At 29.5% G+C, this 19,552-nt stretch overlaps 1 protein-coding gene across 1 annotated transcript in view; it reads left to right on the top strand.

Annotated features, from left to right (window-relative positions):
• LOC143234323 (integrin alpha-PS2-like) overlaps nt 1–19,261 on the top strand; it is a 101,845-nt gene extending 82,584 nt beyond the window's left edge. Inside the window, exons 23-30 of the mRNA XM_076471610.1 lie at nt 8–97; nt 2,297–2,402; nt 4,405–4,569; nt 5,265–5,384; nt 9,179–9,292; nt 9,923–10,024; nt 14,631–14,753; nt 16,433–19,261. Coding sequence (XP_076327725.1) covers nt 8–97; nt 2,297–2,402; nt 4,405–4,569; nt 5,265–5,384; nt 9,179–9,292; nt 9,923–10,024; nt 14,631–14,753; nt 16,433–16,537 — 925 coding nt within the window. The 3' untranslated portion in view covers nt 16,538–19,261. The remainder of the gene's footprint in view (nt 1–7; nt 98–2,296; nt 2,403–4,404; nt 4,570–5,264; nt 5,385–9,178; nt 9,293–9,922; nt 10,025–14,630; nt 14,754–16,432) is intronic.
• Nucleotides 19,262–19,552: the final 291 nt, after the last annotated feature.

The raw sequence follows: 19,552 nt of genomic DNA, 5'->3' as shown, positions 1-19,552 counted from the left end.
TTGGCAGTACCAACAAAGAAGAAGAGGCTGATTTAATAGACAACACTTTTTACATTCATCTACCAGTCAGAATCGAAGTAGAAATAAATTTGCATGGGTGAGTTTGGTATTGTGTATAATCAGAATATTTCAAGTTTGACAAACATCACTGTTAAGGAAATTATAATGACATATAATGCATGTGATAAAGAATGTCATTGTTAGAAAAGTAGATAATTTGTTTGGTTAGAGAATAGAGTATAAAAAACTAAATTTGATGTGCTTAGTTAATTTTTGTTTCGTTTAAGACATACACCAGTTGCACATTAGATCAACTTGGAAACAGCACAGTTATTTACTGTAAGAGACAAAATATCTGTTTAAACTGTAAATTATATTTTGTATTGTGAATTTAATTTTAAGAGGAAATATATATTTAAATCAAAGTTTATATTGTTTTCAGTATCCAGCATGCAGACTTATGATCTTGTATATTTCTGTTTCTACATTATTTTGCTCAGTCTTATATTTGTTCTCTTTCTTTTCTGTAATTAAATAAGTTGTGTATTCAGTTGTAGTGCTAAGCTTTCCTGGAGGTAATATTTACTGTAACTACTTTACTAATGTATGTTCTTTTTTCTTTATTCATGATCGATGACCCTTACATTTTATCAAATTCTGTTAGTTCAAGATTACCTCAAAAATTAGAATTTGTTTACAGATTAAACAATAAACTAGTTTTGAGACAAAAAACATAATATACTTGAGGCTCAGCATGGCCAGGTGCTTAAGGCACTTGACTCGTAATCTGAGGGTCGCAGGTTCGATTCCCTGTCACACCAAACATGCTTGCCCTTTCAGCTGTGGGATTGTTATAATGTGATGGTCAATCTCACTATTCATTGGTGAAAGGAAGCCCAAGAGTTGACAGTGGGTGGTGATGATGAGCTGATTTCCTTCTTGTCTTACACTGTTAAATTAGGGATGGCTAGTGCAGAGAGCCCTCGTGTAGCTTTGTGTGAAATTCAAAACAAATATACTTGATTTGTTTTTGTAAGATGGAGGTGTAATGCTGGTTTTTCAAAAAATAACAGAATTGTAAACATTTATTTATTTTATTTTTTTAAATTCTAAAGTGAACTACTTGTTAGGGTTAACAAGCTATTAAACTTTAAGTTAAAACTTAAAGAGAATAGAAATGATAGATCAGCTTTACTCTTTAGACAGCTGGGTTTAGAGTTATATTTAATGAATTTTGACTTTACTACATAACTATCTGTTCTTATTACTTCAACACCACTCCTGATATGACACATAAACTGTACTTGCTCACTATGATGTCATCTAATTAAATATGTAAACTAAAGGTTATATTTAGTGGATAATAGCAGTTACTACTGAAGAAAACCTGAAGGTAAGAACTGTTTCCTCATCAATACTCTCCCTCCTATATATTTTTTAGAATTATTTAAGCATTCAGGCTGCTTAAAGAGAGGAATACAGTAATAAAGTTCACACAAATAGGTTAATAAAACTGACAAAAGTGGTATGCACAAGCTTCTACCAAATCATGTGGCAAAATGGAGGACAGTGTTAAAAAACGGTGGACAGTACCTAGTATGTGTCATCACATTGGACAAATCAAATGTCTACTTAAGTAGCTGCAACAAAACCTACACAAATTATTATAATTGTGCTGGTCAAACAACATTTTAGAGTTGTTACAGTAAATGTTGTGATAGTTTTTATAGTTTTTATCATAGTTGCAGATCATAGTTACAGTTAAGACATTTGAAGAGTTGACAAAAGTATCAAGGTAAAGTTTTTATCAGGCTAAAGTAACAACACAACTGTACTGTGAGGAAGTACCACCTTTGTACAGATTGAATGGCACTTAGGTATGACTATATCAGGACAGAAGATTCAGCTACATGTTTAAAACAGTGTGCTATTTCCTCTGCAAGATCTATACACAGATGAGAAAATCATTCTATACCATTCATTGATGGGCCAGTTAAATTACCAGATGCATCTGTTATGGATTTTCATGCCATTCAGTTGCTCAGACCGAACTCTTGGAAGTTGATGGGCTTTGAAAGGCACATAAAGTGAAATGGAACAATATTGACATCAATATACTGCCCCAAACCTCTTATTTAACAGTAGAGACTGTATTGCAGAGCAATGGTTCATCACCAGGGCCATCACTGATGGAAGAAACTTTTAAATATGCAATTTATAGCTAGAAATCAATAAATTTTTATTTAAACTTTTGTAAAGCAGTAAATATATCATAAATGTTTTTTTCAAAATTCAGAATTTCCATTCCTGAAACCCTGACTTACAATTTATCAGAAGTTTTACCTGAAAGTAAGATGAGAAAAGAAAGTGACATTGGCCCTGAAGTTACTCATGTGTACGAGGTAAGATGTATTCCTGTTTATTTGTTATTACTTTGTAATGTATATATAAAGAAAGTGACATTGGCCCAGAAGTTACTCATGTGTACGAGGTAAGATGTATTCCTGTTTATTTGTCATTACTTTGTAATGTATATATAAAGAAAGTGACATTGGCCCTGAAGTTACTCATGTGTACGAGGTAAGATGTATTCCTGTTTATTTGTTATTACTTTGTAATGTATATATAAAGAAAGTGACATTGGCCCTGAAGTTACTCATGTGTACGAGGTAAGATGTATTCCTGTTTATTTGTTATTACTTTGTAATGTATATATAAAGAAAGTGACATTGGCCCTGAAGTTACTCATGTGTACGAGGTAAGATGTATTCCTGTTTATTTGTTATTACTTTGTAATGTATATATAAAGAAAGTGACATTGGCCCTGAAGTTACTCATGTGTACGAGGTAAGATGTATCCCTGTTTATTTGTTATTACTTTGTAATGTATATATAAAGAAAGTGACATTGGCCCTGAAGTTACTCATGTGTACGGGTAAGATGTATTCCTGTTTATTTGTTATTACTTTGTAATGTATATATAAAGAAAGTGACATTGGCCCAGAAGTTTCTCATGTGTACGAGGTAAGATGTATTCCTGTTTATTTGTTATTACTTTGTAATGTATATATGCATTTAACTTTCAGTTGTAATAGAATTTTATTCACACAGAATATTGAAAGATAGAAAATTCTCTGAATTAATTGTTTCATCTTGCCTTTATCCTTTCTATTTTCAATTGCACAAATAAAGTTTTAGTTTTCAGTTATTTGTGAGATAACTTAATACACTTTATCTGTAATACAATTAAGTAATTATGCTTCACTACAATTTAAAATATCCATAAAAATATTGTTTCATTACATATGTAGACTATTTTTTGTTGGCAGTATATTCTTTATCCCACTCATGGTTTTCATAATTTTGTGAGAAGAAAAAAAAAAAAACAGTGGTTTGAAATTAGTAAATTTGCTTGCAGTCATTGGAAAATAGTGCTTCTTGTTGTAAATGCTGTATGAACAAATAAGTTTCTTTTATGTTAATGGAACTCATTTTGTGATTATGGCTGAACACCCTATAAAAAAAATCTGAATAATTATTAAATAAAAAATATTCTGTAGTTGTTTGTTATAAAATAAACTATAGTTTTAGTGAGCTCAGCCTACAGAAACAGTTATAAATATAAAATACACTGTAGCTCTAGTGAGCTCATCTGAAAGAAACAGTTATAAATAACTGAATAACTTGAAAGAATTATTTCAGACGATTGATAAGAATAAGTCAGTAAAGTACATGAAAAGATAATTTTTCATTTCATCATTAATTAGACTAATGCTATTATTGACTGCAACTTGTGTGTACAACATCTTGCATTCCAAGAAAGTCAGCCAGTTAGATCTGAAGACAGTTAACATACAGTATCCATAACCTTGTTACAAATGCATAAAACTGCTAATATGGAAAAACTCTTCATAATTTATTTTTGTTGTTATTATCTGTGCTATAATATCTTTTTTATTACATAAATTTTTATGAGTCTCAAAAACATCATAATTATTCAACTCTTAGATGAGAATTGTTGATAAAATGTTATAAAATTATAGGAAAAGAATAAATTAATGTTACCGTAAATTATCTGCATATTAGTCACAAGGCAACAGTATGAAGTATTACTTTACTTTGGTCAACAAAAAATATAGAAAGTCTGTGATTTTAGATTGTGTGAACATTTCTAGAATTTAAAAATTGTTTTCAGTTAAATATAATTATTGGCACTTGTGTAATATTTCAAATTATAATAGATAATTAAAAATAGTTCCTACTATTGACACAATTTGAAACTTTATTGAAGTCATATTGTTGTATTTAATTATATATTGTAATTTTGTTTTTAGTTGTTTATTGTTAGTTACGTCTAAATAAAAAATGGAATAATTTTAACTATAATCTGTATGGTTTCACTAGGTAATCAGCAAAGGAACAAGTGCTATAGTAAGTGCTGAAGTGCATTTGTTGTGGCCTTCCTACACTCTTTATGGGAAGCATTTGTTGTATCTGATGGAACAGCCAAAAGTCCGAGGAAATGGGTCATGTCTTACAGTACCTAACATTAACCCTTTGAGCCTTCAGGTAACAATGACTGTAGAAGAATGAAACTTGTAACTCTGAGTAAAATAATAATCATTGTTTCATCATCAAGCATATATAGAAAAAAAAATGTTGTATTAGAATTTGTTATGAGTACTTTATGCAGTAACATAATATTTTAAGCATGGTGTTTCTTGGATTACACTGAAATGTAAATTTTTTATTATGTAAAATAAATTATTGCATTGTAGAATGATAAATAACATACAAATAATTAATAATTTAGTGATTATTAAAGTGTATTATGTGTGACAAAAACTGTGAATTCAAGTCTTTGAGATACAATTGAATTTTGTTAAAGCTAATGTTTTTATAATAACAAAAAACCTGTTCTCTTGCACTGATATGACAGTTTTAAACAGAAACCTGACTCTAATAGAAATGTAAAAACATATACATTATAGTTTATTGTTGTATAAATAGTGCTAACACAATATAAAATAAAACTCCAAATGAGTAACAAATTCTATATCTTTTTATTTATTGTTTTTATCGCAACATGACAGACCACACACATGGAATCGTGAAGTGGTGAGTATTAAATCAAGCTGTAAAGCTAAGTTATACTAGACTGAAGATTGTGTGCTACTGCAGTTATTAAAGTTTTATTTTATGAATATAACATGTCATAGTTCAAAAAATAGTCTTTTCTTATCCTTACTTCATTCCTATTACAGAGAGTGGCAAAAACAATGTCCATGGAACATCTCTTAAAGGAGAACAACAATAAGAACACATCAAGTATAAGAACAAAGCGAAACACTGATGAAGAAGATGATTCCTTCTCGAAAGAAGTGGTTTGTAGATTTAATGTGTAGAAGTTACAGACAAGATATTAAAGACATTAGTAACTTTCAATGAATCAAAATATTAGTTTTATTATCATTTCATGTACAGCAACACTATCAGCTGCTTATATGATATGTATTTTCTTTGAGGTAAAAAGAAATAAAAGTGTAATATATTTTTTACTGTTATTAGTAAAATAATGAACACTTAATGCTTATTAAAGATCTGTTTTTCATCAAAATGCCCTATATTCAATGTTAAGATTTTCACAGCAAATGCTTTAAAGTCAAATGATTTGTTGAAATAATTTTATTTTTAATTGCAAACAACATAATATTTATAAATAAATATTCACATGCACACATTATATATATATGAGGTCATAAATAGATGACCATGTATAATTAATATTGCAGTTAAAGAAACTAGAACACGCATAGATACAGCTTATTGATGCATAAAGGTAAATTACGATTTTAATACTTTCTATTGCTAACATAAATAACCTAGTAACTTGGATGCCATTTCAGAAGGTTTTAATACATATCACAGTGTTTAGTCTAACTATTCACCTGGGTATTTCATAAGGTTGGCTCAATTGTTCAGGTGTTATAATGTTTCTGATAGTATAATATTATTAAGTTTGATTGTCTGAGTGGTACCGTGACAAGTCATAGGTCAAAGGCTGTGTCATCACATTTGTTGACTTGCATTCCAAATTTTATTGAAGTACTACTTTATGAATTTATGCCATTATGTGGGGTACGAAACTGTAGATTACAATTTAAATTTTCATATTATACATTCTTTAATTTCATAATTTAAAAGTAAATATTTAAAAACACACCTAAACATTGATTTTTGTGTGTCATATGTGTTAAATGCAGCACTGGTTCATATTAGATGTTTGTGATGTTAAAATACTAAGTCTGTAGTTTGATAGGAATTAGATACTCAAGTTACTATTATTGAAAAGCTAGAATATAAAATAATAACTTCCTATATTTTCCGTATGCTGAGATATCTCTCATGTACTGAATCAAACACAGCAGTCCTGCTCACCTCCTCTGATTTTTGGAAATGGTCCCTTATATACACTTAATTCTATATATACATGAGATGTCAATAACAAATTGAAAATTCAGAATGCTCCACAAGCAGCTTTCTCGGCCATTTTTAAACATAACGGCATTGCCTTTTTTCTTTCTTTTTTTTTTAAGACAAACTTTTGTGCTAGTAAGTTGAGTCTTTAGACTGTTCAAAATTTCATATTTTTTAATTTTGTTTCACTTCCTCCACATGCGAAACTTCTTATGGTTTAGTAACCGACAACAAGCACCGAGTACAAAGGTCATAACTATAAAGAGATATGTGTTTGCTTTACTTCTTTATTTACTTTTCTGCGTTTTAAGAAAAATAAGTTTAAAAACTTATTTGTAAATAGTTATAATATATGTTCATATATAATTATTATAACTGAAGCATTGTATTTTACAACTAATATTTCACTAAAATTCAACTTACACAGGTCACTTTGAAAAGGTCAGTTTTATATTTTTGAAATTGGTAATATGAGTGCACATGTGTCATGTCATTGTAACTTCTATTAAGTTAGCCAGCAATGGCTGAAAGGTTAATATGATAAAATTAATAAATATATACAAATGTATAAAGTTATGACGTTTAAGCTATTTAGATTAAACATTTGTGTTTTCCAGTTATAATCTGGAGCAATTCTAGAAAGAAAACAGCATAATGTATACTTATTACCTCATTTTTATGATAGTTATGAGATCAATCAAATCTACCAGACGCATACACATAGATTCTGATTTGATATTGAAAATAACAGATAAAGTACAGTTTTATATTTAAAAACATTTGGATAGTTAACACACAGAAAGAAAAAATTTATGAAAAAATCTTTAATCAGAATATTTTAATACTTAATTTAAATATCTGATATTTTGTATATGAAAGCCTTGTAATGTTTACCAAAATTTTGTAAACATATGATTACATTATCAAAAGTCAAAGTATAAACTTTTGTGGTTACGAGCTAGGTGAATTTTACCCGACCTGTAATGAAAAGCGAGGTTTGTATCTCATAAATTTGTCATTAAATGATAAGTATAATTAGAGGTGATTATTTTGATAATCTACAATGTTCACAATGTAGCAAAGAGAAAAGATACAAAGAATCATTTAAGGGCCACATATACATATGGAGAGATTTGGAAACTTCAAGTCAAGGTACAAGCTGTAGTTACATTACAGAAATGCCAACCATTACGATTTGAGCATAATCATTACAATTTTGGTGTATACATTATGACTATACACTTATACAGACAAATATTACAACTTGTTGCAACTCCCAAATTATTATATATTATATAGTCCTATACAATAAAGTGATAAATTGTTCCCCCAGGGCTTGAGAGGGGTGAAAAGTGAGATAAAAATAAATTTTGATAATAAATAAAAGACATGGTCCAAATGGCTAGTTGCAATAATCATGTTTGTGCTTGAAATAATAAAAATATTTGTATCACCGATGTCTACCAATAGTTTGAGTGTGGTGCTTCTCCATACTGGGTGTGTGGGGAATCCATAGTTACATCATCAGTGCTTGTCAGCCAATCAGCGCTCGCATAGATGGGTATTTCTCGTTTTCTAAGTGGCATAGAAACACCAATGCGATCATTCACAAGATGATAAAAAAGAGGCCTCGTTCACCAGATTGTCTTGTTTCTGGCAAATCTAAAAGGACTAAAACTGTGAAAGGGCTTTGTCTATAATCATTACGGTCAGTCATTTAAAATAGTTGACATCTCTGTAGCTAGGAAACAGCACAGGGATGAAACTTGTATTTAAAATCACAATAAATCTTTTTCTGGACAGTTAAAGCTGAGTTTAAGAAGAATAACATTTTAGTGCATTAATGATCCACTCTGCTATATAGATATATTAACACACATTTAAGAAAAGTATATTTTGTATATGTATGGTAAAAGCTCATCAGCTCATCAGCTCATTTTGGGTAAAAAAAAACTATAGAAATACTATTAAGCCTCTTATAAAGGTGAAGTCTGTATATAATAGCTATGGGGTTTAGAGACTGTTTTACTTCACCAGAGGTAAAATTATATCTTACTGTTGGATCATGTGGCATTGTTACACATTAATAAATTAAATATTTTTCTCACACACTGAAATCTTTTATGAATGTTGTAAATAATTAGAGTAAAATTGTTTAGATTGTGTTTAGTTGCCAACTGTTTTGGTTGATTTTCAATATAACAGCTAACATTACTTTTATTATTTATTATGTCAGAAAAACACAAAATATACAGGGAAACTGGATAAGTTCGTGTGAGAAAACACATTTTTTGTTTGAGAACATATCCTTTTATTGTTTGTTATTTCCTAAATCTAGGGCCAAGTGTTTTTTTGTAGTTAACATGCCACACAGCAAGTTTTGTGTCTTGTTGCTGCACAAAATATCTTCAGATGAAGACATGGATATGCTATATGTGATAGTAAAATCCCATTGTTCAACTATAATGGCCCAAGAGGGCAGTGGGTGCTATTGGCTAGCTGTGTTCCTTCTAGCTCCTTCATTATATAAAAACACCTAGTTTCTCTTGCTTGGCAAGTATAATACACATACAGATTTCAAGTAGACTGTACAAGATGAGTTTTATTACAAAATAAAATAAATATTTCTCTCACACACTCATCTTTTATGAATATAAGTTGAGTTTTCATGCTGACTAAACAAATGTGTGATGTTTTACAGGAGTGTAAACCTAACCAGTGCACTCACATATACTGTACTGTGTACAGTCTCCATGAGAATGAGAAGGTATTTTTCACTGTTCGATCTCGACTTTGGGCGAAGAATGTAGAAGCAGTGAGTAAATTAATAATATGCCATATTTATTCTTAAGAAGTTCAGAAACAATAAACTTTTAAGTGGGTTCCTCATGATGAGAAACTTAATTTAGCTTGTCATGAAAATTTTAGTGCCTTGTTGTTAAATGAACTCGACTTTTTGTAGAAGATACATTTTAGTATAGCAAAAAATTACATGTTCCTAAAAGTGTTTTTCTTAACTGTCAGCTGGTCATTGTCTTCCATGAATAGCTTTTGTTAGTTATATTTTGTTAAAAGATTTACACATATCTTATGTTTCACAGTAGAAAAGTTTTTACAAGGAGAAAATAAATTAAAAGTTTTTAATGTTATAATCAAAACTATAAACTCTATCTCGAATAGCTGGTATGGGTTAACCTTTGTTAACCTGAAGATGACCTAGGAAGGTCAAAACGTTGTTCTCTGCTTATCATTAAAAGTGTTAATACCCACACCAGCCGTTCTGAGATACAATTTTATTTTGAGTGGGTTCCTCATCATCAAGAAAATCTATAAACTATAAACCTGTAACTTCACATTTAAAATATTTTAAAACTAAATAAACTAATCTACATAATTCTCAGAGCAAGTAGAGATTAAGTCTATTACATGATTTTCTTTTTCATAGTTGGGCCTATCCGCAGTTCAGATATCTTCAAAAATTGTCAGTCGAGTTACAGCATTGCCATATGATGTTGATCCAAGTTATCTGCCTTACAAAGTTCACATAGTAAGAAATTAAGCATTTCCATTTGCTATACTTCATTTCCTGAGATGGTACTTATTCAGTTAGTTTTAAGCAGTTTTATGTGTTTTTGTTTTATATGCACATATCATATATTGAACTGGAAAATTGATCAGTAGGTTTTCTATCAGATTTAATCTTTCTCTTAATGGTTTATTAAATTGTTAATAACTTCTAACACAAGCAAGTATTTAACAAAAATACACAGCTATATGTATGTCATGTGCGTAAGTTTGTGTTAGGAGTGTATTTTGTTGAATTTATTTTAATAGTCCTTGAAATATTTAAGGAAATTGTTCTTGCAATGGGCTCTTAAATAAATTTATGTTTTAATAGATATGGTATGCTGTTGTAACACCAGATTATTTTCCATCCAAATTCCACCTGTAGTGATGGGGTTTGACATTCACATTTTCATTAAATGTTGAATTACTTTCTAAGTTTACTCATTTAACTTTTTCTGACACAAAAAATATTTCATAAGATATGTTTTATGTTATATAAACAGTCTATTTTTTATATTATTTATTAAGTGCAGCTGAACAATTGTAATAATTAAGAGTGTATAACTTAAGTACAATTACAAGGCAACACTTTTAATGATTATAGATGTACCTATGGGTATTTATTAAATTATTAATGTGTTACCGTTAGTTGATAACTTCTCTCACTAAAAGCAAGAGGTACTAACATAGTTTTGTTACCAGTAAAACTATTATTTGTTATGTGGTGATGTCGATTAAAAACTGCTATGATCTACTGGTGTAAAGTTTCACATGAACTTTCAAGAAAGTTATGTTTGCTTTTGCAGACAATGTTGATTTTGACACTTTAACATTTGTAGTAAAATTTGTCCACTTTAGAATTTTTTACTTTACATATTTGACACAAATTTAAAATTTAATATATTTTAACTAGAAATAAAGGTTGAATTTGTGAGTGCCATACAGCTGTATTCTTTAAGTCAATTAAACAGTTAACTTGAAATTATGTATTATTTTATCCTACATGCATATGTATCAACAGATTATTTTGACATAGCTTCTTATTTACTACATTTCATTTTTGAGTTAGTGCTAGTAATATATTAAGGGAAAGCATGAGGGAGAGGGGCCATCCTAATCTCTTGGGATTACTTGAAGAAGCTACTACTTACAGAGATGAGAGTATGGCTGCAGATTTGGTGCATCTGAGGTTTAAGAAAATATTTGAAAAGGTATCACATAAAAGGCTTCTAAAAAGTTATCTCTTTAGGTATGGAGGATAGATTAGCTCATTGGATAGAAAAATGGTGCAGTGGAAAATAGCAGAAGGTTATTATAAATATAGTTCAGTCACATGGATTAATTCCATGAATGGGATACCTCAGCGCTCAGTTCAGAACATTTGTTACATTTAATTTAAATTACTGACACAGGATGAAGAAATGGTCACTATGTTATTAAATTTTGCTGATAGCATTAAAGGTCTGAGAGTTACTGGCTATGAGGAGGATGCTACTGCTTTACAAAAAGATTTGGATTATTTGATATGTTTAGGAAATAGGTGACAAATTATTTTAAATTATAAAGTATGGAAGGTAATGCATTTTGATTATCATAATTTGAATTATAAGTTTAATTTTTATGAGAACATATAACCTTAAAAGTGTACAGGATGAAAAAAGATCATGGTGTTCAGGTTCATCAGTTTCTCTAAACATCCAAGCTTATTTATTGTTGCTAGCAGCATGGCAAATGGCATTTTTAGGTGATAGCCACAAAAATATTGAATACAAATCTGAAGAAGTTATAAATGGTATTGTATAGGTTATTGATTAGACCATGTTTAGTGCACTTTGTTCAATCTTGGGCTTCTTACCTCAGAAAGAACATTGAATTGTTAGAAAGGGTTCAGAAGTGGGCTGTTGGGATGATACTTTAGATGGAGAAATTGGCATATAATGATAGATTAAAACCTTTGGATTTCTCTCTTGAAAGCGGAAGAGATAGAGCGAATCTAATTGAGGTGTTTAATGTTGTTATGGGAATTCAAAGTGTTGATGCATCATATTTTATTTGTAATGGTGAAACTTTTTAAGATAAGGGACACATAAATTTTTACAGGGAAGTTGCAATCTTCAGTTAAGACAGTCTTCTTCTTCTAACATGGTGGTAAAAATAAGCTTCTTTCAGATATGGTAGGTGTAGTCATTTTACTAAATAATGAATCACTATAGTTATATATATTCCCATGCCAGTCTTCCTTCTTTCAAATATAACACAGCCTTTTTATACTCTTGTTTTAATATAATGTTTTAGGTAAAATGATCTTTTAATTAAAACTTTTATAAATATAATGCTTTTTCTCTCAATCAGTCTTACCGTTACTACAAATAAGAGTCATGTAAAAGTAAAAATATTATTTCAGATGTATTCTTTGGGCAGTGATTTGTACTCAAGTGAAATGTCAAAATCAACAGGCAAAACATTTGTGATAAAAAGTTATGCTAACTACAAATGTTTTTCTTGCCCCCCCTCCAATATTTCTTATAACATGCTCATTCATATTTATGTATGTATTTAGTTGTGTGTGATGCTTGCACAGGTGAACTACTATTACTTGTTGTCATGAAGGACATCAAGTAATATGACATCATATTCCTGTATTCTATTGTGAACAGTACATTCATCATTCTCTCATTTAACAGAGTAAGATATATGATAAATAGGGGCAGAATGGTGTATTTTGTAAGTTGACAACATGAAGTAAAAATGATAAAAACTGTGACATAGAATAAAGAAAAAATTTTCACAAAGGAACTAAAGGAAAGAAAATATGCTTATTAGAATTATTATAGGCTTATGTCATTATTTTTATCACAGGAAGTTTGATTTGAAAATTCATACAAAATTTATGATGCTATAAAGTTTGAATAAAAAGGAGAAAAAATATATAAAAAGTAACTTATAAACAGATATTCTTAATAAACATTTTGGGCTTGGATGCCCACACCTTGAAACATAAAGAACATCCATTCATAATTCACTATTTTGTTGGGAATAAGTTTCCCCCTTCTTTGAAGAATGTCCAAACCATCTCATTTGAGTTGCATATATTTTATGGCTATTAAACCTCAAATGTTTGGCATAATCTATGTATTGTACCTTCCATACTGTAGGACATCAAGTAAGAAGTAAGTTATTGTTATGTATACGGTGAATATGAATTTTATCTCTGTTAAACAGGGGTAAATCAACTTAATTTACTCTTTAATACATGCATAAGTTATTGTAGTGTTGACATTGTGGCTGTCATGATTTACCAGTTAGGGAGTTTATTTGTTTAATCTTCAACAAATGAATGTCAAACAAGGAGCAGACAGAGACAATAAATAAATAATACTTAGATGAGTTAAGCTCTCTCAAGACTTGAGGAAAACTGACCTACACTTTATTACTGACCTTCTACTGGGTTTGCCAAAAAGATCAAATATATAATGTTATTATCAGAGTTTCACAAAACTGTAAAAGTTCTGTGAATGTTCTCCAGTCATTGAAAATTTGGTGGATCAAATAATAAAATTGATATTATAGAATATATTTTGTTTTGATTGGAAATGTTAATCATTGGATTGCATTCTGATTGTATTAATAACACAGAAGATTTGAAAAGCAAGAGTAAAACTGAAATCAGTTATATACTGGGTTTACATAAATTATGTGACCCATTTTAAAAATTAACCTCAAAAATATTGTAGGTAGAACACTTGTATGTCATTTTGCTTGAAGGACAACTCATAAAATTTTCTTTGCAGAGAAATGAAAAACAATGTGTGATAGTATCAGTTTCTTGTAGGTATAACAATAAAAGTTTAAAAAATAAAATGGGACATACTTTATAATGCTAAAATCCAGGGTTTGATTCCCTGTAGCAAATAACCCAATGTGGCTTTGTGTTACAGAGACAAACGAATTAATAAAAGAAAAAAATTGAAATATGGGCTGCTTATGTTACTTATTATTTGCTTCATACAATTTTCTGTTTGACTTTGTTGCAGGATTTTCAATTTTGGTTCCAAATTTACATTCTGGATTAGTAAAATTTAAAAAGTCATCTTAGATCCTCTTGTCTGTTATACATGCGTGTATATAGGAAAGTACCTGTGTAAATATGAATGATATTCATATAACAAGTCTCAAAGTTGGTAACATGTATTGACTAATCTATCTTCTGAGCATCCTTAATAAGAAAGAGTGCTTTCAACTATACCTTTTATGGTAATTTTTTTAAATTGCTAAGTTATGTTTACTAAAATCAGTAAACCTATTGTTATTGTTTTACACTATGTATAATTTTATGTTAAATTAGTGACAAAATGTATGAGATATTAGTCTTGTTTTATACTGTTTTACAATTTTTTTAGTACAGACATTATGCTTTATGTATATAGGAATAAATCTTAAGTTATCTTTCAAAGTTTAGAATCTTTTAGTAGCTAAGTTTATAAAGGTTCTATTTTTATTTGTGTTCTTGTCATATTTGTAACCTTCATGATTGAAAAGGTTGTTGAAAAATACGTTCACTAAAATATTAAAAAAACAAAAAACAGGTGACCACCCATGTTACAACCGAAGATTTGGGGGAGTGGCGAGGTGTACCCTGGTGGGTTATAGTTTTGGCTGCTTGTCTTGGACTGTTGGTTCTAGGCCTCCTTATTCTAGTTTTTAGAAAGGTAAGATATATCTTAAAGGACATGATGATGTATAAAAAATTAAATTATTGCCTTGTTATCTTTTAGCTTGTTTAACATACAACAGTATGATGTTACCATGGATGTAAAGAATAACAGCAACGACATTTTCCTGTAGCACATCCATACAACAGAAAGTCACTATTGGAATGCTAACATTATGGAATGAATATTTTAATGTATCAAAACCACTAGCAAAAAAGTAAACAACAGTGATAAAAAAGTTTAAATTCAACCAATGAAACTGTAATGTATATGCAAAAACTTTAACTGTTAAAAAATAATAAACGTTTTTGAACATTGACACTTGCTAGTTACTTGTGTCAGTGTTTTAGTAGATTTCAAATTGTTCCATAATCTACTGCCTGGAAATTTATAAAATACAATATTTAATACTTATTTGTCCTCTAATAATTCCTTTTTGTTAAGCAGTTCTTTGCTTTAAAATTAGTTATCCCCTTTTACCAACTAAAACAGTTGTCTGTTAAACAACAAGTGGAAATACTTAGGTTGGGTCACACCCGGAGTGATGGGGATTTCTAGTAGTAAGGAAAAAAATGAATATAATTTGTATACCTGTTTCCTCCTGTTGGCTCAGCAGTAAGTCTGAGAAATTATAATTCTAAATAGTAGTTTTTTAGTACCTGTGATGAGTACAGTACTGAAAGCCTATTTTGTAACTTTTTACTTCACGTAAACAGACTATTATAGTTTATGGGTCAAAGTAATATTTTTGAAATTAACAAATGCCTTTCTGGAGGAAAGTAAGAAAAATCTGCATGGCTCAGACATTTGCAATATTAACCTAACCTCAAAAGTATGCAAACAGTTAATATCATCTCATAGTTTAGCTGTTTGTTTCTTTTAACCTTAATTTTAACTTTTGTAGTAGTTAAATTCATTTAATTTTGATAGTTTTCAAAATATTTCATTCTTATTTATGCAAAAACAACAATGTCCTTAGATTTTTCAAAAAATCTTTCCATCTCTTTATAGAAATTCTATTGGTAGATGTAAGATATGTCCAACAACAATATTAGTTTTCACCTAGTTATTAATTATTCTTTATTAAAGTATCATTATTGCATTATTCCCAGTTTATAATTGACTTAGTTTTCAAAACTTTCATATTTACATTTATTTGTATGCTATATAATTTCCAGTATCCTGTAAAACTAATGAAGTACATCACCTGATCAGTGACTGAATATTAATTTAATTAGCAAAAAGACTTGGCTATTTATTTAATATCTGGCTGAAACAATATTGATAACATTTCTTGTTATTTAATCAGGCAGTCCAAGTATATTCAGATGTTAACATAATTTATTTATTTTTTTGCAAGACATTATAACTGTCAGACAGCTTTGATGATATAATGTTAACCTAAATATTCTGTAGTACATTTGTTGTATTGTATCTTATTCTTACAGAGGATTAAATTTCAACTTAAGTTCTTTGTGGCACAACTTTCATCTAGCTTTGGCTTTGAATGCTTTTTGTTAACTCTTTTCTTACAATACTACAGTTTATTCCTGATAGAAATTGGTAAAATAAGTGTTTTACATTACTGAGATTTTCAGTTGGTTGTAATCCCATTATTTTATATTGTGTTTTAAAGTTAAGAAAGTCTTAACTTAATATTTTTGTCTGCTATTTAGCATGGGTTTTTTGAAAGAAAACGCCCTCCTGGACAAGCAGAAAAAGAACCTCTCCACAATGAGAAGAATGGATATCAGTGGAAACAAGGAGATGAAGCACTGTGAAGCTTATTTGTATGCAGTATACTTCAATTAATGAGTCACAGAATGTTTATTGTAAAAATTGTTTTAATCACTGCCACTGGAAAACTTAAATGAATTTCATTTGCTGACACCTGTTGTTCAGGCTCGTGAGTTTCCAATTCTAACCATGAATTTTGTTTTTTGTAAGATAGAAATTGATTTATATATCATGCTATAGCCCACAAGCTGACAATCTACTTAAACTCACAAAGTATGTACTGGAGCTCTGTTTTTCATGCAGTGTACATTTTTGAAATTTGTGAATAATATATAAACATAAATACACATACACACACACACACACACACATATATATACATATATATATATAGAGAGAGGAAGAGATATGGCCATGCAACATTTCTGCTTTTCACTTAGGTCATCATCAATCATAAGAAGACAAGAAAATTTAGGCTTAATAGAAAAAAATAGATCAAAAGAATGTTCTTATAAACTGAGACAAAATCAATTGTAAAAATAACCAACATTATTGACTATCAAGAAACAGTATCGTTGTGGAATAGGTAATAAAATTATATATGTTTAATTATAATTATCAGACATTAAAATTAGATTTATTGTATTTTTAACATATTCCTTTATCAGTCCATCAGGACTTCTTCCAGAAGAAAGTGTGTATAATAGGAAAAAAAAACACATTGTCTTGCATATCCATTGCTGACAAAAAAAAGTGTACATACCAAAGCAATTGTTGTCAAAAAAATTTACATTTTTTAAATAAAAATTGTATTTTTAAAATTGTCTTATCAGAAGGTGATTTTGTTGAAAAAAAGTTGCTGTAAAACAAACCATATATAAAGAAATTAAAATGATCTAATAAATAGCATATAAATAGGTGGTTTATTTAGAAAAGTAAATACTTTTTAATTCTGTATCTCAGAACAGCTGGCATGGGTAATGACACTTATTGATAAGGAGAGAACAACATTTTGACCTTCCTACGTCATCTTCAGGTTGTTCTCTCATTATCAATTAAAGTGTTAATACCCATACCAGCCATTCTGAGATACATTTTTATTTCAAGTGGGTTTCTCATCATCAAGAACTCTTTAATTCTATTTTCTCTCCTCCAATTCTGGCATGGCCAGGTAGTTACTGTGCTCAACTCATATTCTCAGGGTTGCAAGTTCAAATCCCAGTCACACCAAAAACATGCTTCCCCTTTCAGCTATGGGAGCATTATAATGTGATGGCCAATCCCACTATCCTTTGGTAAAAGAGCAGCCCAAGAGTTGGTAATGGATGATGATGACTAGCTGCCTTTCCTCTACTCTTACACTGCTAAATTGGGAACAGCTGGCATAAATAGTCCTTGTGTAACTTTGCACAAAATTCAAAATAGATTGTGAATTACAATCCTCTCCTCCATTGACAATATTTCTAGATATTCAGTAATATTTCTGGTTGATCTGATTGTTCTTGCTTTACACGATTAGAACATTCTTTTTATCTTCTGTTTTCTGATGCACCCAATTTTATATGTCTAATAATGACGTAAGTAGAAAGTCAAAATGTTGCATGGCCATATTTATATTTATCAATAATATTTTTCATGTAACCATAAAATATAATAATATAGTCAAACCCCTGATATTATATAATATTTCTTTGTGAGATTTTTAAGAAAGTTTATAAAAGTCTTGTTCATCAAATTAAACACAATTTCACATTTTTACAGTCGATTTAAAACTGTAAATATGCAATGTGTTTACAGTTTCTTGTAAAGTATGATTCTTATTTAACAGCCTTAGGTAATATTTATAAACATTAAACAGTAAAACATTGGTACTGAAATATACATTTATTGTTTTTGACAGTTAATTAAAATTGAAGTTGGAAGAAAGATGTTACAGCTAAAATAACAAGTTTTTTATAAGGTAGTAATTTCATGGTCTGAATTTGACTGACCATAACAAACTGAAAAATTGTTAATATATTTATTACAACACTTGTGTTGTGAATAGATGGAAGTTCATATGTATAAGGTGCTCAGTTAATTGTATACAGTAGTGAAATATGAAAGTTAACATTGCCAGAATGTTCGTATAGTGTATACTGATAAACCGTGAAAGTTATAACAGATAGAATATTAACAGTGGAACATGAAAGCTAACACTGCACCAATAGGACATATTAATAAAACCCAGGAATACTGAAATGAGTGAGAGCTGTAAATTTAAAGCACACAATATATACACCCCCCCCCACCTGTTCCTTGCTTTCAGGTTGATATACTTGTAATTTCTTAAAATTGCTTTAAAGTCATGAGTTATGTGTATTTGAAAAAAAAAAGTTGGATATTTTAAATACATACCAGTTGTAAATATTGATATATATACTAAAAATAAAAGTTTTTTTTTTTCTTTTTGTAGAATTGAGCATGTGATAGGCAGTTTGGAGGTTAGTGAATTAGGTTGTAATTTCACGCTAGAGTTGTGTAGAAATTTTCTTGTAGAAGGTGAAAACCTTACGTGATTGTATTTTTGTTTCAAGCTTATCCTTTTAAATCTTATATATCAAAGTGGTTTATTTTACTCACTCCTTATTAAAGAAAATTTCAAGTTTATGCAAGTTTTAGATACTCAAAATTGACAAATTGTGCTCTAGAATTACATTAATGTGCTATTTATTTCTAACACTTGTACTACAGGTTTTTGCAAATAAACTCAACTCTTTACATCTCAACATGAAACAGTCTATTATTTCAATGAAAAACTAATAAAAATGGTCCAAGTTATTTCAAACTCCTTTAAAAACAGAACTAAGTGACTTTTAGTACAGATAAAGTTAAAATTTTACCTTTTTAAGAATTTCTGTGAGTGAGGAATAGTTTTTGTGTACTAGTAGACGTGAGAGAAAAGAAGTGGCTCATTGGCTAAGAAATCTCACTGGATGGAAGAAAGAAGAGAATGGTTGTAAATGGTGTTACTGTCTGAAGTGAGGTATTTCGGGGATCATTGCTATGATCTTTGCTTA

The sequence above is a fragment of the Tachypleus tridentatus genome, chromosome 12 (assembly GCF_004210375.1).
Source record: "Tachypleus tridentatus isolate NWPU-2018 chromosome 12, ASM421037v1, whole genome shotgun sequence".
Classification (NCBI taxonomy): domain Eukaryota; kingdom Metazoa; phylum Arthropoda; class Merostomata; order Xiphosura; family Limulidae; genus Tachypleus; species Tachypleus tridentatus.
Note: the sequence above shows the minus strand (reverse complement) of the source record. Positions and strands in the feature narration are given on the sequence as shown.